Source organism: Mesoplodon mirus, assembly GCF_964341445.2.
Source record: "Mesoplodon mirus genome assembly, chromosome: 5".
Taxonomy (NCBI): domain Eukaryota; kingdom Metazoa; phylum Chordata; class Mammalia; order Artiodactyla; family Ziphiidae; genus Mesoplodon; species Mesoplodon mirus.
The window spans coordinates 175,599,757-175,625,958 of NC_138980.1; the positions used below are offsets into that span (position 1 = coordinate 175,599,757).

Below are 26,202 nucleotides of genomic sequence, written 5' to 3' on the forward strand. Positions count from 1 at the left end.
CTGTGAGGTCGAAACTAATTTTTTTTTAATAATACTGAAATGTTACTTGCTTTTTTCCAGTCTTATTCCCTCTCACGCGTACAAGGAAGTTTTCCAGAGGCTACATGACATGATATTGCAAGAGACTGAATGCAGAGACAGAGATGAGAATCCAGCTGTCTTTCTTCAACCAGACCTTAAACCAGAACCTTCTGGTCCGCTGTTACCTTTCCACGCTCATCCCACCCTCAGGTCAGACTGGACCAATCACCGTCTTGGGCACGTGAACTGCTGCACCAGCTCCGCGCTTCTCCTCCGCCCTTTCCCCGGTGGAACGCCCTCCTCCTGCCTCCTGTAAGCCAGAAGGGCTCAGTTCCACACCCCGCCCCTTGAAACCTGTTCATCACCATGCCTACCCACCCACAAACGAGTGGGAATCTCCTTTCTGTCCTATAACATTCATCGTCTGGTTTTGTATTTTAAAATAAATGTTTACTTTGCTGTTGCTCTAAAATCTCTAAGAAATAATGTGCTTTGGGTAGACTTGTGTTTAGTCATTTAATGTTTACCAAGCATTTCCAATATGCTATCACGTATACTTCCTGTGAATATTGTAGAGGGGTGTGTTATGTTCCCCACTTTTAGGTGAGGGTGCTGAGACTCAGAGCTCTCTGATGGAGAGCTTCTGATGCTGTGGAGTTTCTCTGATGTTGCACATTTAATGTGTGATCAGGCTGAGTCTCAAACCTCAGTCTAGGGACACCAGGACCCGTGCTCAGTCATTTATAGATTCTCCTGCTCAGACTGATTCCACATGGAAAGCTGAGTAGAGGCTCATGGGCCTGAAAAGACAGGAGTAAAGCCTCAATGTACTATGGCTATTCATCTGTCACTTAAGCTCTCTGAAAAGGATATACTCATAGCCTTTCACACCCACAAAAAAGAAATTTAAGGAGAAAAGGGTCAAATAATGTCCTAAGGTCCTAGTACCACTGAATCCTGGATAGATGGTTTTAAAAAAAAAAAACTAACAAAAGTACATGTTCTTCAATTTCATATTTCAGACTCCCTTGAGATGATTTTATCTTGCCTTCGAAATCCTCTTTATTCTTGATGTCTTTGTCATGTTTATTTTTTGTACTTATAGCAATTCGTATACCCTTGTAAGAAATTTTATACAGGGAGATAAATGCTAAGACATAATATTGAATAACTATTTGAATCCTTGTGTAAGATGGGTATTACTGCCTCTGCTATGGAACTATGATCACAGAATGTGGAAGTAACTTGCACAAGGTCAAACAATGACTCAGTGAAAGAGCCAGAAATAAAATGATCCCTACCCTCCACCCCCATTTCTCTGCTAAAACACATTTTTCATAAATAACTTACATAGCATTTGCAATTCTGTGGGAAATCAGTATTCATGGTTGTAGTACTCCCATCTTTTTTGCAGTTTCTATTTTCTAACTTCCAAATAAAGAGGAATGTTTTGCTGAGATTCAGGCTGGTTATTTTTTCCTTCAAATATCCTTAGCTAAAGGATGACCTCAGATGTGATGAAAAGTGACCTCCACGGCCTTCACCAGCGGTTGAATCACTTTTGCAAAATGCCTCAAAATGTTTCTCAATTAGCCTGTGACTGACTGACAAGTTGGAGCCCAATGAAACCCTGAAGGATTCCCCGTGTGTGTGTGTACGTGAGAGAGAGACAGAGACAGAGAGAGGGGTAGTCCATCATTTTTATTCTGGGACATGCCTATCTTCTTCAAGTATTGTATGTGTACTTGTGGGTGTCAAAGAAATTATATTTAAATAAACATTATTTAAAACCCCCATAACATAATACAATGAGAAACATCCTGGATGTTACAAAGCAAAGTTGAGAATGGCTGCCGCCCTCCCCTTCCCAGAAATATCAACAAGAGAAATCCTGTGAAGTGAATAAGAATTCTCATCCATCAGACAACAGTACAAGGAGACAGAACATATGGGCCAGTTGGGAATAAGAAAGCAATGCTCATCAAACTGATTGATAGGCGGGGTTATTTTAGTACACCGTGGGACAATTCTTGTATTTCATGAATGCTAATGAAAACTCCGTCTGCAATAATAACAGTATATTCTGTAGTATATTATGGCTTACAAAGCACTTCCAAACGTGCAACCAGGATGGTGGTGAGAGCGGGCTCTCCCGGGTTTCCCCACATTAGCTACCGACCCCTGTGCTTGGCCTTTCACAAGCTCGGTTCCTCCGAAAATGAGGGCAGAGAAGCCCTCATGTCTCAGGATCTTATGGAGAGCAGATGGGACAATGCTGAGCTATAGAGGCTTGGAGGCGGCACTGAGACGGCCCTGGATTTTCACGCCAGTCCTGCGGGAGGTCAGTGTTCACATCTCCAACTTGCAGATAATAAACTGAGACTCAAAATATTTCAGTGACATAGTCAAGGTTCCAAAATATACACGTGGTGGAGAGAATCTGCATTTTGTTTCTTCTTTGAATACAGTTTCCAGTGTTTACAGCATTCGCATTAAGTAGTGTCTTAGATTCAGTGCCATTTTTCCCGGTACCACTTGGGATTACAAAAGAGCCTGCTTAGAGAAGAAGGGGAAACGGCTCCCAAAACTCTACTTTAGAAGGAAGCCAACGGTGAGGAGAAGTGGGATTGGGGCTTAAAGACCTGGCTTCTGGTTCCAGCATGCACTCAACAGGGTTGTGTCCCACATAAGTTCAACCATCCTTTCTTCTCCTTTTTGTCTGTTTGCTTTTGTCTTTCTTGGTAAAAATGGGTCAACCTGCCTTACTCCCAGAGCTATAGTGAGCTTATAAGATTATTCACACAGAATTCTAATAATATCTATGGAATGTGCATGTCCACATAAAAAGCTTCCAAAGGGTGGTGTCTGACATATATCCTCAGCAACTAGGACTTGTGGGGCTGGACACACAGACACACACACACACAGACACACACACACACATGAATATACTTATGAAAGTAAGTATCAGAAAAGATTAGTGGTCATCTGTATTAATGTATTAGTGGCCAATCTGTATTAATTATCTATAATACCTACTGTGTATATTTTTCATTCTCTGTGTAGACCTCATTTGCTGTTCTTCATTTACGTAATAGTTGTGAGAAATTAAATGTATCTATGCTCCAGAATTATGTGGGATAATATCTATCGAATGCTTCTTCTGTGCCCACCCCGGTTCTGGGTGGTGGAAATAGTGAGCAAGATGGACAAGATCTCTCTCCTCAGGGCGCTGCCGGTCGACCAAGCAAGTCGGAGGAGAAAGACAGTAATGCCCAGGGAGATAATGATGGATGACAAAGAAGACAAAGTTATGAGAGTCGAGTGCCTGGACTGCCTTCTTCAGATCCGGTGCTCAGGAATAGGCCCTTTCAAAAGCTGATTCCAGAATGCAAAGGAGTTAGCCATGCACAAATCTGGGGGGGAGACAGTCCCAGGTGGAGGGAACAGCTAATGCTAAGGCCCAAAGGGAAGGGTTGGTTTGTCACATCTGAGGAGCATCAGCAAGGCCAGTGTGGCCAGAGGAGCTGTGAGAGATGAGCTCCTAGAAGCAGGCAGGGCCCCCATCACACAGGGCCTGGTAGGGGTTGCATTTGGCTGCACGTAAAGACACCAACCACAGGGACTGCATCTACTAGGGGTTTGTTTCCACACAACAAAACAGTCTGAAGGCAGGGTCCACTGCTCTGCAGAGACACCACAGAACCTCAAAGTCCCGCTTCCTTTGGTCTTCCTGTTCTGCCACCTTTAGCATACGGCTTTCATGCCTTTGGTTGCCTCGTGGTTGCGATACGATTGCTCTGCCTTCCACCTTCTGTCTGAATTCAAGGCAGTGTGAACAATGAAGTCACCAGGAGGAAGGGTGGTCCTCATATCAAGAATGCGGAAACTTCCCCAGAAAACCCCAGTCGACTTCCACTTACATTTCAATGGCCAGAACTGCCTCTTGGCCACCCCTAGCTGTCAGGGAGGCTGGGAAATATGGGTGGTTTTGTTCAAGCTAAATTCCTTAAACAACGGTATTTTCTTCAGTAGGAACGCTATGGATTAGGCAGGTACTCTAGTTTGGATTCTCTTCTAGATTGGAAGGTATCTATGGGTAGGTGGGTGAGTCAGGAGTTCTGCTTCCACATGTAAAACTAGGCATGGCTGTTAACACTAGAGTGTCTTGATCAGTGTGGTCCCAGAACAGGTCTCAGGCAAAGATATGGATCCTCTCAGGCCTTGGTGCAGCCCAGTGGTGACCGGAGCCTCCAGAGCCCTTGGGGAGCTTCCTTCCTTCCTCAGCATGCTCCTTCTTTTACCCCCAGGGTTCCCTAGCAATACCATGGGTCATTGAATCGAAGATGCCATTGCTCTTAACATATGACTTTAGGTACCACTAAGAGGAAACAACGCTGCCAACTAAACTATAGCACAATGTTTTCGAACCTAGAACTTTTATTTCATACTTCTTAGAAATGGTTCTTTTAGACTTAAGGCATGAGTTTTTAACCATATAGCACTCTTGAACACACATAAAGAAGAAAATATTCATACAATTAATTTGGTTAGGTATCCTTAAAGCTTCTTTCTATTTAGAATCAAATCATCAGTGTCTGTGGATTTCCTCACTCTGTTCTATGAATACTGTTAGTGATGGAGCATCTCCTAAAAGAGTGTTCCACTACTGATTTCAGATTTTCTTTTAAGTGGCTGACACCTGTCTGCAAGTTTTTTGTTTTGTTTTCTTTTTTTGCGGTACGCAGGCCTCTCACTGCTGTGGCCTCTCCCGTTGTGGAGCACAGGCTCCAGACGCGCAGGCTCAGCGGCCATGGCTCACGGGCCCAGCCGCTCCGCAGCATGTGGGATCCTCCCGGACCAGGGCACGAACCCGTGTCCCCTGCATCGGCAAGCGGACTCTAAACCACTGCGCCACCGGGGAAGCCCTGTCTGCAAGTTTTGATGTGAATGCAAGACAAAGACAACTATATCATGACTGCTGCCTGGCCAACAGCTGTCCCGCTGGTAGTGTTACTGAAACGTCGGGGGAAAGTCCCAGATCAACGTAGAGTATATGCATTTCTCTGCGTGCCCTGATGCAAAGAGCTGGGCAGCGCTGAGTTAGACATCTGGGTAAGGGAGGTCAAGGGCGCAGCGGAATGTGAGTCTGGAGGTTAATGGAGAGGCAGGCATAGAGAAATGGGTTTGCAGATTTGGGATCCATAAGCATATGGATGATAGTGGGCCTCATGTGACCACTGAAGCCAAGTCTAGACACGGAAGAGGGCTGGTGTTGAGCCTTGAGAGACTCAAGTGTTCAGAAATCTAGAAGAGGAGCCAGCCAACCCAACTGAGAGTTAGCAGCCAAGCCTCCAGCCCAAGCACTGGATGTCAGGGCCACGATGTGGCAACCCTGAAGCTAAGGAGGAAGGTGACGGTCAGCTAGGTCACGTGCTGCTGACAGGTCAAGCAGGATGAGAACAGAAGAGTGAACACTGGATTGGGCAGCGTGGAGGTCACGAGTGACCATGATAAAAGGACTTTCCTGGCTGGCGGCAGCCTTTGGGGCACTTATGACAACCAGATGGACTGGACTGGGTTGAGGAGACGGGGGTGGGGTGGGGTGGCGGGGTTGAGATGCTCTTCGAGCAGCTGTGCTGTCAAAGGGAGACATACAGCCAAGAGAGCCGATGGTGTTTCCTTTTCTAAAGACACTGGACATGTCTGAACGCTAACTTAGCAAGGCGGGATTGATGGTCAGCAGAGGATACCTGCAGTTACAAAGCGCTTGAGAAGGCGAGAAGGTTGCAATCCGAGGCACAAGGCCAACGGGTGAGCTTTGGACAGAATCAAGACCCAGGGCAACAGGAAGACGGCAGAGACAGGGGACACGGACGCAACCTTGCAAGACCTCTGTCCAGGTTTCCAGGCTTCACAGCTCTGCCTTTCTCTCCCGGGGGAAGGCTCTCCCATTTGCTGCATCTTTTAACAAATCCCCGCTATTCTTGGGCCCCCGGTCGGTCCCACCTGGGGTCTCATTTCCGTACTTCACCGGTCGCTCCGAGAGTGAGCCGGGTGAGGCCATGTGGCAGACGGGCCGGTTCCCCGACGGCACACAGCACCCCTGGGCGCCCCACTGTTGAAGCTGTTTCCCCACCACCGTCACCGTCTATCTGGAGGGTTGGTGGAGCACCGTGCACGGGGGTGCCACCCTCCTGCTGGGATCTCTTCAACCCCGGGCGACTGTCCCCGCCGGCACCAACTCCCGTCTCTTCTAACCGCTAACACCCCGCCCCCGCTCCCCTTCTTCCTCCTCCGCCCTTGGCCGAGGCTTCCAACGTGGCGCCGCCGACTGCGCATGCTCAGTACCCGGGGCGCGCGGGCGCCGGCGGGGCGGGGCGGGACGGGCGGGAGCAGTGACGCCACCGCGCAGCCGCGGGCTGGCGGGGCCGCTCCACGTAGGCGCGCGGCGGCCGCGCCCCCTCCAGGCGGCCGCGGCCGGTCCGCCTGCGCGCGGCCCCGCCGCCCCACGCACGCGCCTCCCTCGCTCCCGGCGCTCACGCTCGCGCGCACTTCTCTCCAGGCCCGCGCGCACTTCTCTCCAGGCCCGCGAGCACTCGACGACCGCCGTCCAGGTCCCTCTGAAACCCGGTCGCACCATGTCTTCGCCTCCCGAGGGGAAGCTAGAGACGAAAGCTGGACACCCGCCCGCCGGTACTGACTCGTTCCCACTTTCTCTCCTCTCGCGGGCCCGGAGGGCGGGCTCGAACCCGCGGGCACGGGGCGCGGAGCGCGGAGCGGGGCGCCGGGCGGGGGAGGCAGCCGGCCAGCCTGGGCCGTGTCCGCTCGTGGGGTCTAAGTTAAACTCAGCCCCGCGCTGGTGAGACGTGTTTCTTTATGCGAAACATCGCAAGCCTGTGCGAGTTGCATGCAAATTAGAGTGACTTGAGCAAGCCCAGATGCACAACTTGCTCCCAGAAGTTTGGGCGGTGAATACTTACGTAGAATGTACAGATGTTTTAGCAAAACGAGTAGCCGAAACAACGACAAATCAGTGTTTTTAACGTCATGATGATAAATCGTAGACTGACAGCATTACAAAGGAACCAAAGGAGCGGAAATCGTTTTTATCATTAATCACTCAATATGACTTTTTTCCCCCTCCAGTTTCTGTCGCATTCTGCTTTTCCTCAGAAGTGGTTTTGTTTTTTGCTTTTTGCTTTTGCACATCCTAAACTTCTGAGCCAAGGAGGTTAAATGCAGGAAAGAGTCATCTTTCTTAGAAAATGTGTCTCTAACCAACCTTCACGTTCAAACCGTCTCTTCCCCTTTCTGAGCCCAGTTCCTGTTTGCTCTTTCGAATCTGCCCAAACTGGTGGATTGCTTTTTCTCCTCTCCTTTGGAATGACGATCGATCCATATAGAAGGACACTGGGAGGGAATCAGATGTGACTGGGTCCCAGGATACGGGTCACTTCGGTGTGTGGGGTTTTTAGGGTCTTAGTTCCACCCGTTAGTTAAAGTATCAACACAGTTTGCTAATAACAGAAGCCTTAGCCAAACATGGCTGCTTTTTATGGAACATTTGTGCCATCTTCTTGTTAGAGGAAAGATTCCCCTAATTTCTGTCTGCCGCCCCCCACGATAGGGCACTAATTCTCTGCCTCAACACGGTGAATAGAGAAGTTCTTTCCACACGTTGCATTCCAGAGCAGGGAATGCTTTTCACTAGTGAAGCAAGCTCTGAACAACAAGACTGACTGGCACTAGGAAAGAAAAATGGCTAACTGATGCGAGGGGGTGTAAGAGCATGGGATTTTAGAAAATAGTTCCACTGAAATGGAAAGTAGACTTTGGGGGTCTCCGTGTTGAATTAGTTTAAAATTAAAAAAGAACTTCAAAGGCATTTCCTTTCATGATGACTCTGACGTTTAATCCCTGCCGCTGGGGGTTCATGTGCATCATTCGTGCCTGATGACCTGTGCAGCACGGCAGGAGGGAACACCTGCATTTACATTCGTGGCCATGGACCACGCGGCAGCAGTCTGCACAGGGCTCCCCTGTCCCCGGGCAATGAGTGGCATTAGCTGTATGTGTTGGAATGATACCAAAGCAACGTAGCAGTAATGAAATTGCATATAGAGAGAGCCATATGGAGAGCTTTAGGATCAGAGGTATAAACTGTCTCTATTAACTCCCTGGGAGAAACTTCATGAGGGACTCTGATTTTCTTTGAATTGTGAACAGCTGGACCGTGTGCGTTACAAGTTAAACATCTTATTTGTGCCCGAGGAGAGGGGAGCCAGGGTATTTGCGCTGCTGTAGCAGTGCACGTGGGTTTTAAGTTTTGAGGCCTGTCACTTCTCTAGGCCTCAGTTTTCCTAATCCATGAAATGGGAGGTTCGGGCCAGATGGTCCCTGAGAAAGTAGCAGGGCAGGGCTTCCTTTGTGCTGTTCCTGTCGCCATCCATCAGGGTTGGAGCCCAGGGGCAGTTAGTCCCACAGGTAAACTCCTCAAGTGACTTCAGGGCAGCTCCCTTAAGCCTTTGAGGCCCCCTTCCAGCAGGAGCTGCTAAGGAAGCTGTCACTGTCATCCTGCATTTCCCAAGGCCGGTCACACTTGGCCGGGGGTGCAGGTTAGAAAGAGACCTTTCATCCCTTGTGGTATATTGCCTCCCAGGTAGTACCGCTCAGGTGCTTTTTCTCCCTGTGGTACAGAGGCCCCTGTGTGGAAGCCTGTTTTGGCAGAAAGTTCTGGGTGGCCTTGTTTACTCCGGTATGATCAGAGGTTAGACAGTTCTGCAGATTAGATGTTTAAAACAAACAAAAAAAAGGCAACCACTATAATAAAGGATAATCATCAAGTACAGCCGAGAGCCCAGTTCATAAATCAAAATAACAGCCTTAAAAACACTGGGAAAACTTTCATTAAGGGCTTAAGTTGGATAACAGGAGCTTGTGCTTAAATCTGCAATTGAAAACTAAATTTAAATTTAAATCTGCAATTGAAAAAATAAAACTCTCCTCCATGACTCTCTTCTTTTTCTTTTGTGTTTTCTCGTTATTGCTGTCTGAACCGGGGACGCTCCTGTGCATCTGCGTAGCCTCCACCTGTCCGCCTGTTCTTCTTGCTTCCAGGGCTGGGTCCCACTGATGCTCAGTGCCTGGTTCAGAATACTCAATAAATAGCTCCCGAGTTTCTCCAGAACCTCTTACTGCCTCTGCCTTCCTCCGTAGCATGTGCGGCCCACAACTTCCCTCCACTGCTGAGCTGTCTCCAGCGGGTACTGGGGGTGCAGGTTGGACTTTCAGCCAGCTTCGGCAGCAGCATCACAGCGGAAACTGTAGCTAACATTTGCTGAGCGTTACAACGCGTGGGGTATGGGGAAGAAGAAGAATTTTCCCTTTACCCTTCTAGGTTCTTAGCTGAGATCCCCCTTAAGATAAAGGGCAGATTAACAAGAGAAAAACAGACGTTTAATAACATGTATGTCTCCTGTATACATGGGAGATACTCAAGAAAAATGAGTAACTCCCAACCACCACCTTAAATAGTAAAGATGAAAAATGCCAGGGAGAAGGGGAGGCCCCGTTAGGGGAGGGAACCAGGAAATGCACCAGGGGAAGGGAGACAGTTATGCAGATGTTAAGATTCTCCTATACTTTAGGCATCCTTTTCTTTCTGGTACAGAGGGAGAGACACTTACAAGTGGAGATTTCCCTTATAAATGTAAATGTTCCTAACAAGGGTGACCTCTCGGTATGGTATACGGCTTTTCCTTGTGTGCTGTTTCTTTTTTTTTTTTTTTTTTTTTGCTGTATGCGGGCCTCTCACTGTTGTGGCCTCTCCCATTGTGGAGCACGGGCTCTGGACGCGCAGGCCCAGTGGCCATGGCTCATGGGTGCAGCCGCTCCGCGGCATGTGGGATCCTCTTGGACTGGGGCGCGAACCCGTGTCCCCTGCATCGGCAGGCGGACTCCCAACCACTGCACCACCAGGGAAGCCCACTGCCTTTTTAAAAAAAGCTTCCTGTCAGGGTGGACCGAGCACCTCTAAGACGTGTTTTCAATTTCCCCTCTGTGTTCTAGGACTTTGGGGGACAGACACGTCCTCCTCTTTTTCTGTGAGTGTCCTGTTTATTTCAGACGATGCCTGTGCACTCTTGCTTGGTTTTGTGAGTAGTTTCCCCTTCCGAGCTTCAGAAATTCTTTTGTTTGGATAGGGACTATTCACTTTTGTATAAAGTACTGTATTAGTTACAGTTTTATATTGTACTCACTAATTGTAACACCCCAAATCTCAGTGTCTGAGCAAGTCAAGGTTTATTTCTCTCCCGGTGGCCCTCCTACCAGGAGAAATGCAGAGGCCCAGGTCCCTCCTGCCCAGCGACTCCGCCTCTGTGGAGGGTACTGAGTGCAGGCCGTGGTGCCAGGGCCTTGTGGTGCCAGGGCCTTGTGGTGCTTCAGTCTGGGAGCGGCATGTGTCACTGCGTTAGTTTCCTGTGGCCACTGTAGCAAAGCGCCATACATTTTTTTTTTTTTTTTTTTTTTTTGCGGTAAGCGGGCCTCTCACTATTGTGGCCTCTCCCATTGCGGAGCACGGGCTCTGGACGCGCAGGCCCAGTGGCCATGGCTCATGGGTGCAGCCGCTCCGCGGCATGTGGGATCTTCCCGGACCGGGGCACGAACCCGCGTCCCCTGCATCGGCAGACGGGCTCTCAACCACTGCACCACCAGGGAAGCCCAAAGCGCCATACATTTAATGGCTTAAAACAGCACAACTTTATTATCTTCCAGTTCTGGAGGTGAGAAGTGCAAAATGGGTCTCACTGGGCAGAAATCATGGTGTTTGCAGCTTCCTTCTGGAAGCTCTAGGGGAGAATCCATTTTCTTGCCTCTTCCAGCTTCCAGAGGCCATCCACAACCTCACTTCCATCTGCGACATTCCTTCCCCTTTGCCATGCAACCCAACACATAAACGGGTTCCAGGGACTAGGGCATGGCCATCTAGGGAGGGCTCATTACTTTGCCTCTTTTTGCTGTATTAGGGCCACGACCCAGGTAAATGGCCCCAACCCAGCTGCAAGGGAGGCTGGGGTTAGGGTTGATGAACACTGCCTCACTGCCTGTCCCCAGGTACCTCCAGGCAGGGATGCTACTTCTCCATGGAGTTTCTGAAATCCGCCACCCTGAACGCAAGGTTTTCCCCCACGGCTGCCCACACCCTCCTCGGGTTTGGCCCAGTCGCCCTCCGGCTGGTCCTTGTCTTGGCCTGCTCACCACGCAGTCTGTCCTCTGGGGCGGCCTGTCAGGGGATGGAGCGGGCCCTGCGTGGAAGACAGGCTGGCCTGTCCAGTCCCAGTCCACAGCCCCATGGCCCTGCCCCACGCTCCACGCCTCTGAACGCCACGTCTCCTCCCCTGCGGGGTGAGCGGGGTTTCCCCCGTGTCATTGAAGGGCCTTCCCACCTTAACACCTTCCAACTCTGAGCGCAGAATAGCAGTTTCCCTTGTTTGGTCCTCAGTTTTCTTAGAGAGGAAACCGTCAGGGCTGCAGGTTCAGCAATTTATCTGGGACTCGCTTTTTAGCACAAGCATCACTTTCCCCCGCTGCCTCAGGCCGGAAAGCTCCTGTGGCGGGAACTGTACTTGGCCTCGGGGGTGAGGGGTGCCGGGGCTCCCGGGGTCCCCATGACTCACTGCCTTTCACCCTTCATCCTCCACTCTCCCTTCACGGGGCTCCCCACCTCAGGGCCATCAGCCTCCCCAGACGGACGTGGCTCTCCTGCTGGCCAAGGAGCCTCCTCTCCTGGTGGAGCCCTTCCTCTCAACCAAGAGGGACCACATTCCTTTGCCCTGATCCCCCCACTGTCCCCCATCCCGGGGGCTGTCTGGTCCCGTGTCCACTTTGCTTTCCGGCCACAGTGCTGCTCTACCTGAGATGGTTACGTTCTCGGCTAACCTGCAGCTCTGGGTGTTTCTGGTTTGCTTCCTTTTGTTCTCACCGGAGCAATTCTCAGAGCCTTTCATCTCTATTTTTTTTTGCGTGGATTTGGTTTCCTTTGAATCACATTTCAGTAGCTCTTCTTGGGCAAGAACAAAGAAAGCATCCGCTCACAAGTCCTGCTCAGCACGGCAGCCAGGGCTGGGGCTGCTCCCTGGTGCAGGGTGCTTTTACTGTCCATCTAGGGACACCCTTCTCATCCCCCTGCCCGGCATGCAGCTGGGGGGGTCTTCCTAACCTGCTGTTGAGTGTGGGCCCAGAGCCAGCTGTCGGGGACCATCTCACAGTCAGGCACCCAGATGCCTGAGGGGATGTCCAGCCCTGGGGGGATATGTCATCAGCTGCTTCCTCAATATTTGCCCACCTGACAAAGTCTGACCTGGAGGATGCTTCGTCTTCCCTCTTTGCTCCTTGGGTAGGAAGCTGCTCTGCAGAGAGCTTTCAACATCAAACACACTTTCTTTCCTGGCCTAGACCCTCTCCATAGGCCACCTCTCTTGTCTCTCTGAGGAGGAGTGTTGCTCTGTTTCCTGGAATGTTCAAGCAGGGCAAGGCCTGCGGGCTGTGATTCAGGGCGCAGGCTGCCGGGGTCAGAAGCTTGCTACCTGTGCGACCGGGGCCACTGGCTTCCCCTCCTCGTGGTGGGGGGTGGGTTCTACACCATAGGGTGATTGGAAAGTCAGGGGGTAGGGGGGTGCTTGGCCAGTGGTTACAACAGGGCCTGGCATGTGGTGGCATGAAGAGTGGAAGGATTCTCCAGGATCTGCAGGTCTCCAGAACTTACTTAGATGTGGTGAGTTACTGACGACAGCCCTGGAGGTGGTCAGCTGACCAGGGCAGTGGAGCGCCCCATGGTGGGTGAGCACTTTGCAGGGTGTGTCACTCACTCCCCAGCAACCCGGTACGTCGGTCCTGCCATCCCCACTTGACACGTGAGGAAGCCGTGGGGAGGAGGTGATAAACCACCAAGGACTCACACACTGGAGGGTTCTCTAAGTGCTAGATGCTAGTTGTGAAAACCCGTCGCCTAAGAGTAGCTGAGAGTTGAGCGTTCATGGGAACCAGGCCCTGGCGGAGGTGTTTCACATGGGCTCACTCCTTCAGTCCTCAGAGAACCCCTGCGGGGAGAGCACTGCCACCCTTCCTTCACGGGCAGGACCCTGAGACAGTGCCAGCGACTTGCCAACACACACACACCCTCACTCACACACACAGGCAGAGCTGGGATTTGAACCCAGGGATCTAGCTCCAGTATCCAGGCCCTTAACTTCAGCTTGGCACTCCTGTTAAGAGGAAGCTGCATTGGGTCTTCGTTGCTGCACACCGGCTTTCTCTAGTTGCAGCGAGCAAGGGCTACTCTTCGTTGAGGAGCATGGGCTCTAGGCACCCGGGCTTCAGTAGTTGCAGCACGTGGGCTCAGTAGTTGTGGCTCGCGGGCTCTAGAGCGCAGGCTTAGTAGTGTGGTGCACGGGTTTAGTTGCTCCACGGCCTGTAGGATCTTCCTGGACTGGGGAGTGAACCCATGTCCCCTGCATTGGCAGGTGGATTCTTAACCACTGCGCAACTTGTTATTCTTGAAAGTTGAAGCTCACATTTGAATAACAAGCACAACAACAAAAATCTGAGTTGTTTTTTTTTACTAATGTCTCAGAAAAATACTTACATTCACAAAGATTTCTGCAGAACAAGCTCTGCCTTTACATTTTTTACCAACGAAGAGTCCTAGAGACAGTAATAAAACATTCGATAAATATGTGTTGTTGTATTTTTTGGCAGTCGTGCAAGTTAGAAAGAATCTGTCGCAGCCTTGAGTTATTATTATTGCCACTTTATATTGCTGCATTAATCACCACACATACTGTGAGAGATTGATTAACTTAATTGTTTTTATAAACTAGATTAAATGAAGTGCTAATGTGGGGTGACTGGGTTTGGACGTGTGTACTTACCTCAACAGAGAAGTGGACAGGCTCCCTGCGAGCTTCCCGAGACGTGATTATTTCGAACATCACCTTGACATTCATCCTCCATTCCTTCTGTAGTGAGTTGTACACTCTTTTTACTGTTAGCCAGTTTATAGAACACACCTGGGATTTATAGTTTTAAGGTTTTTGTGTCTACCAGGTTGAAATGATTCAGAGATTATTTTTTAATGGGCATCTGTATTAGTTTGCTAAGGCTGCTATAACAAAATACCAGAGACTGGGTGGTTTCAACAACAGAAATTTATTTTCTCACAGTTCTGGAGGCCAGAAGTCCAAGATCAAGGTCCCGGCAGGTGTAGTTTCTCCTGAGGCCTCTCTCCTTGGCTTGCAGATGGCTGCCTTCTCACTGCGTCCTCACATGGCCTTTCCTCTGAACACATGCATCCCTGGTGTCTCTTCCTCTTCTGATAAGAGCATCAGTCCTATCAGATTAGGGCCCCACCATAACAGCCTAATTTTAACTTAATTGCCTCCTTAGAGGCCCTGTCTCCAAATCCAGTCAGCTCTGAAGTTCTGGAGTTTAGGGCTCCAACCTGTGAATTTAGGGAGATCACAGTTCAGCTCATAACAGCACCTTTAATCACTTTCTCATGGGCATGAGATAGGGGTGGGATAAATGGGGGAGGAAAATAAATTTTAAAAAAAATTCAGTGGGACAGTTCTTCTAGCCTCCTCTTTTGGCCAAAAACATTCATAATCTTATATTTCAAGAGAGTGAGTAGATAATTATCTTAAATATATTACAGAATTTTTTTTTCAGTCTCCATTTCTTAAGGTTTGGCAGGCTACATAACCTGGGAAATCTTGATAAGCCACCTGCAAATGGTATTTTTGTTTTCTTATTTTTTTTTAAATTTGAACCCAAAGTGAGGGAAATCTGTAGGAATCACAGCCAAAAAAGTAGCTAAATTCAGAACAGTTAGCCTGAACCTTGGGCCCATGTGAGGCAGGAAGTGACCTGGTGTCTCTTCCTCTTTTTATAAGAGCACCAGTCATACTGGATTAGGACCCCACCCCTATGGCCTCATTTAACCCAAGACCCCAGCTGAAAGCTGGTGCTCAGAGGCCAAACTCATGGAGAAAGGGTGCAGGAAAAAACTGTGTCCAGCAACACAGTGGGGTGGTGGGGAAGCTGGTGTGTTTCAGCCTGGCCTCTGGATGGCAAACAAAGGCTCCTGGAGAATTTGAAACTGCAGGCCTGCCTTTACATGGGCGATGAGTTCAAATTTACACTGTTTGGCCATTCCTGTTCTCAGTTAATGTAAAAAGGATTTCCAGGTTTTGGGTTTTTTTTGATGTTTATATATATATATATATATATATATATATATATATACTTATTTATTTTTAATTTTTATTTTTATTTTTTGCTTTATAACAAATTTAATCAGTTATACATATACATATGTTCCCATATCCCCTCCCTTTTGAGTCTCCTTCCCACCCTCCCTATCCCACCCCTCCAGGCGGTCACAAAGCACCGAGCTGATCTCCCTGTGCTATGCGACTGCTTCCCACTAGCTATCTACCTTACGTTTGGTAGTGTATATATGTCCATGCCGCTCTTTCACTTTGTCACAGCTTACCCTTCCCCCTCCCCATATCCTCAAGTCCATTCTCTAGTAGGTCTGTGTCTTTATTCCTGTCTTACCCCTAGGTTCTTCATGACATTTTTTTTTCTTAAATTCCATATATATGTGTCAGCATACAGTATTTGTCTTTCTCTTTCTGACTTACTTCACTCTGTATGACAGGCTCTAGGTCCATCCACCTCATTACAAATAGCTCAATTTCATTTCTTTTTATGGCTGAGTAATATTCCATTGTATATATGTGACGCATCTTCTTTATCCATTCATCCGATGATGGACACTTAGGTTGTTTCCATCTCCGGGCTATTGTAAATAGGGCTGCTATGAACATTTTGGTACATGTCTCTTTTTGAATTATGGTTTTCTCAGGGTATATGCCCAGTAGTGGGATTGCTGGGTCATATGGTAGTTCTATTTTTAGTTTTTTAAGGAACCTCCATACTGTTCTCCATAGAGGCTGTACCAATTCACATTCCCACCAGCAGTGCAAGAGTGTTCCCGTTTCTCCACACCCTCTCCAGCATTTATTGTTTCTAGATTTTTTGATGATGGCCATTCTGACTGGTGTGAGATGATATCTCATTGTAGTTTTGATTTGCATTTCTCTAATGAGTAAAGATGTTGAGCATCCTTTCATGTGTTTGTTGGCAGTCTGTATATCTTCTGTGGAGAAATGTCTATTTAGGTCTTCTGCCCATTTTTGGATTGGGTTGTTTGTTTTTTTGTTATTGAGCTGCCTGAGCTGCTTATAAATTTTGGAGATTAATCCTTTGTCAGTTGCTTCATTTGCAAATATTTTCTCCCATTCTGAGGGTTGTCTTTTGGTCTTGTTTATGGTTTCCTTTGCTGTGCAAAAGCTTTTAAGTTTCATTAGGTCCCATGTGTTTATTTTTGTCTTTATTTCCATTTCTCTAGGAGGTGGGTCCAAAAGGATCTTGCTGTGATTTATGTCATAGAGTGTTCTGCCTATGTTTTCCTCTAAGAGTTTGATAGTGTCTGGCCTTACATTTAGGTCTTTAATCCATTTGGAGCTTATTTTTGTGTATGGTGTTAGGGAGTGATCTAATCTCATACTTTTACATGTCCCTATCCAGTTTTCCCAGCACCACTTATTGAAGAGGCTGTCCTTTCTCCACTGTACATTCCTGCCTCCTTTATCAAAGATAAGGTGACCATATGTCCGTGGGTTTATCTCTGGGCATTCTATCCTGTTCCATTGATCTATCTTTCTGTTTTTGTGCCAGTACCATATTGTCTTGATTACTGTAGCTTTGTAGTATAGTCTGAAGTCAGGGAGCCTGATTCCTCCAGCTCCATTTTTCGTTCTCAAGATTGCTTTGGCTATTCGGGGTCTTTTGTGTTTCCATACAAATTGTGAAATTTTTTGTTCTAGTTCTGTGAAAAATGCCAGTGGTAGTTTGATAGGGATTGCATTGAATCTGTAGATTGCTTTGGGTAGTAGAGTCATTTTCACAATGTTGATTCTTCCAATCCAAGAACATGGTACATCTCTCCATCTATTTGTATCATCTTTAATTTCTTTCATCAGTGTCTTATAATTTTCTGCATACAGGTCTTTTGTCTCCTTAGGTAGGTTTATTCCTAGATATTTTATTCTTTTGGTTGCAATGGTAAATGGGAGTGTTTCCTTGATTTCACTTTCAGATTTTTCATCATCAGTATATAGGAATGCCAGAGATTTCTGTGCATTAATTTTGTATCCTGCTACTTTACCAAATTCATTGATTAGCTCTAGTAGTTTTCTGGTAGCATCTTTAGGATTCTCTATGTATAGTATCATGTCATCTGCAAACAGTGACAGCTTTACTTCTTCTTTTCCGATTTGGATTCCTTTTATTTCCTTTTCTTCTCTGATTGCTGTGGCTAAAACTTCCAAAACTATGTTGAGTAAGAGTGGTGAGAGTGGGCAACCTTGTCTTGTTCCTGATCTTAGTGGAAATGGTTTCAGTTTTTCACCATTGAGGACGATGCTGGCTGTGGGTTTGTCATATATGGCCTTTATTATGTTGAGGAAAGTTCCCTCTATGCCTACTTTCTGCAGGGTTTTTATCATAAATGGGTGTTGAATTTTGTCGAAAGCTTTCTGTGCATCTATTGAGATGATCATATGGTTTTTCTCCTTCAATTTGTTAATATGGTGTATCACGTTGATTGATTTGCGTATATTGAAGAATCCTTGCATTCCTGGAATAAACCCCACTTGATCATGGTGTATGATCCTTTTAATGTGCTGTTGGATTCTGTTTGCTAGTATTTTGTTGAGGATTTTTGCATCTATGTTCATCAGTGATATTGGCCTGTAGTTTTCTTTCTTTGTGACATCCTTGTCTGGTTTTGGTATCAAGGTGATGGTGGCCTCATAGAATGAGTTTGGGAGTGTTCCTCCCTCTGCTATATTTTGGAAGAGTTTGAGAAGGATAGGTGTTAGCTCTTCTCTAAATGCTTGATAGAATTCGCCTGTGAAGCCATCTGGTCCTGGGCTTTTGTTTGTTGGAAGATTTTTTATCACAGTTTCAATTTCAGTGCTTGTGATTGGTCTGTTCATATTTTCTATTTCTTCGTGATTCAGTCTTGGCAGGTTGTGCATTTCTAAGCATGTGTCCATTTCTTCCAGGTTGGCATAGAGTTGCTTGTAGTAATCTCTCATGATCCTTTGTATTTCTGCTGTGTCAGTTGTTACTTCTCCTTTTTCGTTTCTAATTCTATTGATTTGAGTCTTCTCCCTTTTTTTCTTGATGAGTCTGGCTAATGGTTTATCAATTTTGTTTATCTTCTCAAAGAACCAGCTTTTAGTTTTATTGATCTTTGCTATCGTTTCCTTCATTTCTTTTTCATTTATTTCTGATCTGATTTTTATGATTTCTTTCCTTCTGCTAACTTTGGGATGTTTTTGTTCTTCTTTCTCTAATTGCTTTAGGTGCAAGGTTAGGTTGTTTATTCGAAATGTTTCCTGTTTCTTAAGATGGGATTGTATTGCTATAAACTTCCCTCTTAGAACTGCTTTTGCTGCATCCCATAGGTTTTGGGTCGTCGTGTCTCCATTGTCATTTGTTTCTAGGTATTTTTTAATTTCCTCTTTGATTTCTTCAGTGATCACTTCGTTATTAAGTAGTGTATTGTTTAGCTTCCATGTGTTTGTATTTTTTACAGCTCTTTTCCTGTAATTGATATCTAGTCTCATAGCATTGTGGTCGGAAAAGATACTTGATACAATTTCAATTTTCTTAAATTTACCAAGGCTTGATTTGTGACCCAAGGTATCATCTATCCTGGAGAACGTTCCATGAGCACTTGAGAAAAATGTGTATTCTGTTGTTTTTGGATGGAATGTCCTATAAATATCAATTAAGTCCATCTTGTTTAATGTATCATTTAAAGCTTGTGTTTCCTTATTGATTTTCATTTTGGATGATCTGTCCATTGGTGAAAGTGGGGTGTTAAAGTCCCCTACTATGATTGTGTTACTGTCGATTTCTCCTTTTATGGCTGTTAGTATTTGCCTTATGTATTGAGGTGCTCCTATGTTGGGTGCATAAATATTTACAATTGTTATATCTTCTTCTTGGATTGATCCCTTGATCATTATGTAGTGTCCTTCTTTGTCTCTTCTAGTAGTCTTTATTTTAAAGTCTATTTTGTCTGATATGAGAATTGCTACTCCAGCTTTCTTTTGGTTTCCATTTGCATGGAATATCTTTTTCCATCCCCTTACTTTCAGTCTGTATGTGTCTCTAGGTCTGAAGTGGGTCTCTTGTAGACAGCATATATATGGGTCTTGTTTTTGTATCCATTCAGCCAATCTGTGTCTTTTGGTGGGAGCATTTAGTCCATTTACATTTAAGGTAATTATCGATATGTATGTTCCTATTCCCATTTTCTTAATTGTTTTGGGTTCGTTATTGTAGGTCTTTTCCTTCTGTTGTGTTTCTTGCCTAGAGAAGTTCCTTTAGCATTTGTTGTAAAGCTGGTTTGGTGGTGCTGAACTCTCTTACTTTTTCCTTGTCTGTAAAGGTTTTAACTTCTCCATCAAATCTGAATGAGATCCTTGCTGGGTAGAGTAATCTTGGTTGCAGGTTTTTCTCCTTCATCACTTTAATTATGTCCTGCCACTCCCTTCTGGCTTGTAGAGTTTCTGCTGAGAGATCAGCTGTTATCCTGATGGGGATTCCTTTGTGTGTGATTTGTTGTTTTTCCCTTGCTGCTTTTAATATGATTTCTTTGTGTTTAATTTTTGACAGTTTATTAATATGTGTCTTGGCATATTTCTCCTTGGATTTATTCTGTATGGGCCTCTCTGTGCCTCCTGGACTTGATTAACTATTTCCTTTCCCATATTAGGGAAGTTTTCAACTATAATCTCTTCAAATATTTTCTCAGTCCCTTTCTTTTTCTCTTCTTCTTCTGGAACCCCTATAATTCGAATGTTGGTGCGTTTAATGTTGTCCCAGAGGTCTCTGAGACTGTCCTCTGTTCTTTTCATTCTCTTTTATTTTGCTTTGCATCAGTTATTTCCACTATTTTATCTTCCACCTCACTTATCCGTTCTTCTGCCTCAGTTATTCTGCTATTGATCCCATCTAGAGTATTTTTTATTTCATTTATTGTGTTTTTAATCAATGCTTGATTCATCTTTAGTTCTTCTAGGTCCTTGTTAACTGTTTCTTGCATTTTGTCTATTCTATTTCCAAGATTTTGGATCTTGGAAATAGAATCTTGGATCATCTTTACCATCATTATTCTGAATTCTTTTTCAGGTAGACTGCCTATTACCTCTTCATTTGTTAGGTCTGGTGGGTTTTTATCTTGCTCCTTCTCCTGCTGTGTGTTTTTCTGTCTTCTCATTTTGCTTATGTTACTGTGTTTGGGGTCTCCTTTTTGCAGGCTGCAGGTTCGTAGTTCCCGTTGTTTTTGGTGTCTGTCCCCAGTGGCTAAGGTTGGTTTAGTGGGTTGTGTAGGCTTCCTGGTGGAGGGGACTAGTGCCTGTGTTCTGGTGGATGAGGCTGGATCTTGTCTTTCTGGTGGGCAGGTCCACGTCTGGTGGTGTGTTTTGGGGTGTCTGCAGACTTTTTATGATCTTAGGCCACTTCTCTGCTAATGGGTGGCGTTGTGTTCCTGTCTTGCTAGTTGTTTGGCATAGGGTGTCCAGCACTGTAGCTTGCTGGTCGTTGAGTGAAGCTGGGTGCTGGTGTTGAGATGGAGATCTCTGGAAGATTTTCACCGTTTGATATTATGTGGAGCTGGGAGGTCTCTTGTGGACCAGTGTCCTGAAGTTGGCTCTCCCACCTCAGAGGCACAGCACTAACTCCTGGCTCCTCAATTTGGGATGATTTGTTGTCTATTCATGTATTCCACAGATGCAGGGTACATCAAGTTGATTGTGGAGCTTTAATCCGCTGCTTCTGAGGCTGCTGGGAGAGGTTTCCCTTTCTCTTCTTTGTTCTCACAGCTCCTGGGTCTCAGCTTTGGATTTGGCCCCGCCTCTGCGTGTAGGTCGCCGGAGGGTGTCTGTTCTTCGCTCAGACAGGACAGGGCTAAAGGAGCAGCCTCTTCGGGGACTCTGGCTCACTCAGGCCAGGCGGGAGGGAGGGGCACGGAGTGCGGGGCGAGCCTGCAGTGGCAGAGGTCGGCGTGACGTTGCACCAGCCCGAGGCGCGCCGTGCGTTCTCCCAGGGAAGCCGTCCCTGGATCCCGGGACCCCGGCAGTGACGGGCTGCACAGGCTCCCGGAAGGGCGGTGTGGACAGTGATCTGCGCTCGCACACAGGCCTCTTGGCGGCGGCAGCAGCAGCCCCAGCCTCCCACGCCCGTCACCGGGCTCCGCGCTTTCAGTCGTTACTCGCGCCCGTCTGTGGAGCTCCTTTAAGCAGCGCTCTTAATCCCCTCTCCTCGCGCACCAGGAAACCAAGAGGGAAGAAAAAGTCTCTTGCCTCTTCGGCAGCTCCAGAGTTTTCCCGGACTCCCTCCTGTCCAGCTGTGGCTCATTAGCCCCCTTCAGGCTGAGTTCTCGCCGCCAGCCCCAGTCGTCTCCCTGTGCTCTGACCGAAGCCCGAGCCTCAGCTTCCAGTGCCGCCCGCCCCGGCGGGCGAGCAGACAAGCCTCTCGGGCTGGTGAGTGCCGCTCGGCACCGATCCTCTGTGCGGGAATCTCTCCGCTTTGCCCTACCCAGGTATGTGGGGAGTTTCTTGCCTTTTGGGAGGTCTAGGGTCTTCTGCCAGCGTTCAGTAGGTGTTCTGTAGGAGTTGTTCCACGTGTAGCTGTATTTCTGCTGTATCTGTGGGGAGGAAGGTGATCTCCGCGTCTTACTCTTCCGCCATCTTATATATTTTCGGATTTCCAGGTTTGACAGAAGCATGTACAGCATCTCTCCAAAGGGATGCTGCCTGCACCCCACACCCCAGAGGATCCCCACAGATAAAGGCTTACTGAAGACAAGCCCATGGCCCACACTCACCCCAAACAAGAGCCAGAATCAGAGAAAAATGAACAGTGAATGAGACTCCCAAGGACCTCAGATAATAAAATAATTAGATATACAACCATAAGACAAGTATGCCTAAAATAATTAAATACATAAAAGAATTAAAAACGAGATATGAGTAATGCACTATCAAGTAAAGACCAGACAGATTTGAGGGGGGAAAAGCTTTCGAATTGAAAAATAAAAATGATTGGAATAAAAATTGGTCGGGATAAAAGCAGATTTTTGAGAGAATTACTGGACAGGGTTATATTTCCTTCTTAACAAACTAAATGTCCCCTCCCCACTGAAAAGAAGTGATGGTGGCAGCAGGGAGATTCTCGTTCCAAAACCAGACCAGCAGACGCATCACTAAACATGGTCCTTTATTTCACATGCCCTCTGCTTTGCCCTCCCCTGACGGACTGCAGCTGGGTACCGCTGGCCGTGCAACAGGCATTGTTAGCTTCCTGAATCCTCCCAGGGCAATTGAAAACTAATAAACCCGAAGTGTATAAGCCTCAGGGTGTTTCACATTCTCCTTCCTGTTCGCAGCATCGTAAAGAAACCAGTCCTGGGCTTTCATAATTCAGCAGGGTCCAACGTAATTTGAAACACCGGAGGATGTTTGTTGTACTGTGTGGTCAGAGCAGGGCTGTGGAAGAACACGGAGTGGCTATCCTGAGGAGGGAGGGTGAACACCCTGAGCCCCACACCCGAGCGTGGGGCCAAGGAGCTCAGTTAACACACTCTACTTTCTATCACGTGCCAGGAAGCAGCTGAACACCTCTGTCTTCGTCCTTTTGGGCTGCTATAACTGAGTACCACAGGCTGGGGGGCTTGTAAACAACAGACATTCTCGCTGTTCTGAAGGCTAGAAATCCAAGGTCAGGGCACCAGCAGATTCGGTGTCTGGTGATGTCCTGCTTCCTAGTTCACAGACGGCTGTATGCTCTGTCCTCACCTGGCAGAAAGGGTGAGGGAGCTCTCTGGGGTCTCTTTGTAAGGGCACTAATCCCATTCATGAGGGCTCCACCCTCATGACCTAAGCACCTTCCAAAGTCCCCACGTCCAAACAGCATCACTTTGGGAGTTAGGATTCAACAGCCTCTCTTCTCATCTAAACTTGTCCATCTTAGGACGTGGCTCTTATCCCCTTTCTGGAGATGAAGCATTGAGGCTTTGAGTGGCTGACTAATCTAAGACCATGCAGCTGAGGACATGGAGGGACTTGCTGACCCTAAAACACGCACAGGCGACTGCCGTGTGGGGCTGGCTTTTTGGATATAAGGCCAGCATTTCCAGACTTTATCCCATGGAACACCAGGGTCCTGAAGAATGATAACCAGCATTACCTGGGAGAGGAGTTCTGTGGTGAAATACACTTGGGAAAGATGGCACATTATATGCCCCATATAAAGCTTACAATGCACACTAAAGGCAGAAAATCTGTCTTGAGGAAACACATTTAATTTGTTCAACCTCGCATTTCCCACACTTAATAGATCCTAGAATCCCCACTTCTGTTGTCATGTTTTTCTCTTGCAAAACATCATTAACATATTAGCCATTAAGGGAATACAAATCAGACTACAATAAGACACCACTTCACACCCACTAGAATAACTATAAAAAGATAGACAATAACAAGAGTTGGCGAGCATGTGGAGAAATTGGAACCCCTACTGGTTGGAATGTAAACAGTTCCGTGGCTTTGGAAAGCATTGGGGGATCCTTCAAAAGGGTAAATATGGGGTTACCACGTGACCCACCTATTCCATTCCTACATATGTACCAAGGAAATGAAGGTACATGTCCATGTGTCCACACAAAAACTTGTACATACACGGTTGTTTATATCTGCATTATTCACAGTAGCCAAAAAGTGGAAACAATGCAAATGACCACCACAGATGAATGGATGACAAAATGTGGTCCACCATGCGTACCATGGAGTGTGATTTAGCCCTGAAAACGAGTGAGGCACTGACACGGGCTGTGACATGGATGGACCTTGGAAACATTATGCTAAGTGAAAAAGCCTATCACCAAAGACTATGTATTTTATGATTCTGTTTCTGTCAAATGTCCAGATGAGGCAGATTCAGGTGACTGGTTGCTAGGAGCGGGGGGAGAGGAGGGATTGGAGAGTTAACGGCGACGGATTTCTGTTTAGGGTGATGAACGTGTTTGAAAAGGATCGCGTGCAACTCTGAAAACACTGCAAACGAGAGAACTGTACGCTCTAAATGGGTGGATTATACTGTATGTGAATTATATGTCACTAAGGCTGTTTTTAAAAACCAAATAAACTTCTGCCGACTCTAGGGTTTCACAGCACAGTTTGGGAAAGGTTGCCACCGGAGTGGACTCTGGCTGTGTGCACAGCAGCTGTCCTGTGTCCCCTGTGGCTGTATCACCCCTTTGAAAGCACCATCGGCATTTGAGAAAATACTACAGGCAGGGATTAAGTGGGGGATTTTTTGCATCGAGAAGCGGAGTATAACCGAAAGCAAGCAGCCACTGTGTCCACACGGTTTATACTCTGGTTGCACTACCGCTCCTACCAAATACTTGAAAGGAGACCAGACAAACAAAGGAGGCTTGGAAACTTTCTAAGTGGATCTGAAGTAAGAGACAGCGTTGAGTGTCACATCATATTGAATCTCCCTGTGACAGCCTTAACCTCTGCGGTTAATCACCGTCGCTGCCGGCTGATCTGGACTAACCTGGGGCCATGGGACAAACACACACTCTCGAACTAGTTCCCCTGCCGTCCGGTGGTTCCGTGTCCACCCTGATCATACCCTCTTTGTCTTCACTGCAGTGAAAGCCGGTGGGATGCGAATTGTGCAGAAACACCCGCATTCTGGAGACACCAGAGATGAGAAGGAAAAAGACGACCAGGAGTGGGAAAGCCCCAGGTAGGAGAGTTCTGGCGAACCTTGAGATGTCTCACAAATCACCGTTATTCAGTTAAACATTAACGTTTGTTCTCTGCTCCGTGCTTCTGATAAACCCCTGGGCTTCGTGGGCTTCGTGGGCCCCGTGCTGTGTGCTTTTCCTCTCCTGAGCAGTGAGGTGGGGCTTGTGTTCCCAGATGGGAGAAACAGGGCATCGAGAGCACGCCCTCTGCCTGCATCCGAGCGGGTGCATCTGTCTGTGGGCAGAAGCCCTGAATCTCCACTACCATACTGAAGTCGCCCACAGACCTTTGAAAATGCCATACTAGTTGAATCTCTGGGCTGGGCCTGGCATTCTGTGCAGTGAGGGCAGAGAACTACTGGTTTAAATAAAGTTTACAAACATTAGGGCTTTGCCAGTTCAGCCAAGCAGCATCACTGAGGCCACACCCTCATGAGTGAGCGAGTGCCCTTCAACGACATCTCTGCCCCCGGCTTCCCGGCTCCCCGACAGCTCATCTTCTACAGCACCACCATCTCTGTTTACAGCTGTCTTCCTTGGTGACTCTGATGTCCAGTTTGGTCCAACAACCTGGATACAAGTCCACCTCCTTCCACCTTATAACATACACACATGCACCACCACTGCCCACCTGTCTGTGAGCTTGTCCGCGTGAAGGAAAGTGGACACTACGCTCTCTGCCTAATAACTCGCCCCCAGACAAGTCTCAGCCAGAGGAAAGGCAGTGCGGAGGGCAGCCAGCCTGCGTTTCTGTAGTTCATTCCAGCAGCCCTGAATAGCAGGTGGAACGCTCCCTGGGTTGCACGTGGGAGACTGAAGCCCACAGAGGCCATACGCTTGCCATGCCGAGCAGGAGCTAAACCCAAGTCTGGGGTCCAGAGCAGGGCAGGCTTCCATAAGAGTAGCTGCTGACAGCACGCACCCCCTAAGAAGGACGTGCATGTGCTTGGTGATCCCACATGTCTGCTTACATATGTGCTGCACCGCTGGGTATTTTCTTTGAAACCTCATGTGATATGACTTACCGGGCAGTCACTGAGGGGAGGACAAAAGTTGAGGTGAAGTTTCGGAGTGATTATTGCCCATTTTAAATCATGAGATCAGCAACGGGAAGGTTCTGCCTAAGTTCTGGTTTTATAAAAGAAGAAGGTGGTTTAAAGAAAATTCTAGAATTTTCTTTCCACTGACTATCTTCACAAAGCTGTGTTTGGCACGTA

At 47.3% G+C, this 26,202-nt stretch overlaps 1 protein-coding gene across 1 annotated transcript in view; it reads left to right on the forward strand.

Annotated features, from left to right (window-relative positions):
• The first annotated feature begins 6,510 nt into the window (after positions 1 to 6,510).
• DAP (death associated protein) overlaps positions 6,511 to 26,202 on the forward strand; it is a 66,761-nt gene continuing 47,069 nt past the window's right edge. Inside the window, exons 1-2 of the mRNA XM_082623544.1 lie at positions 6,511 to 6,717; positions 24,888 to 24,984. Of these exons, the coding sequence (XP_082479670.1) occupies positions 6,663 to 6,717; positions 24,888 to 24,984 (152 nt within the window). The 5' untranslated portion in view covers positions 6,511 to 6,662. The remainder of the gene's footprint in view (positions 6,718 to 24,887; positions 24,985 to 26,202) is intronic.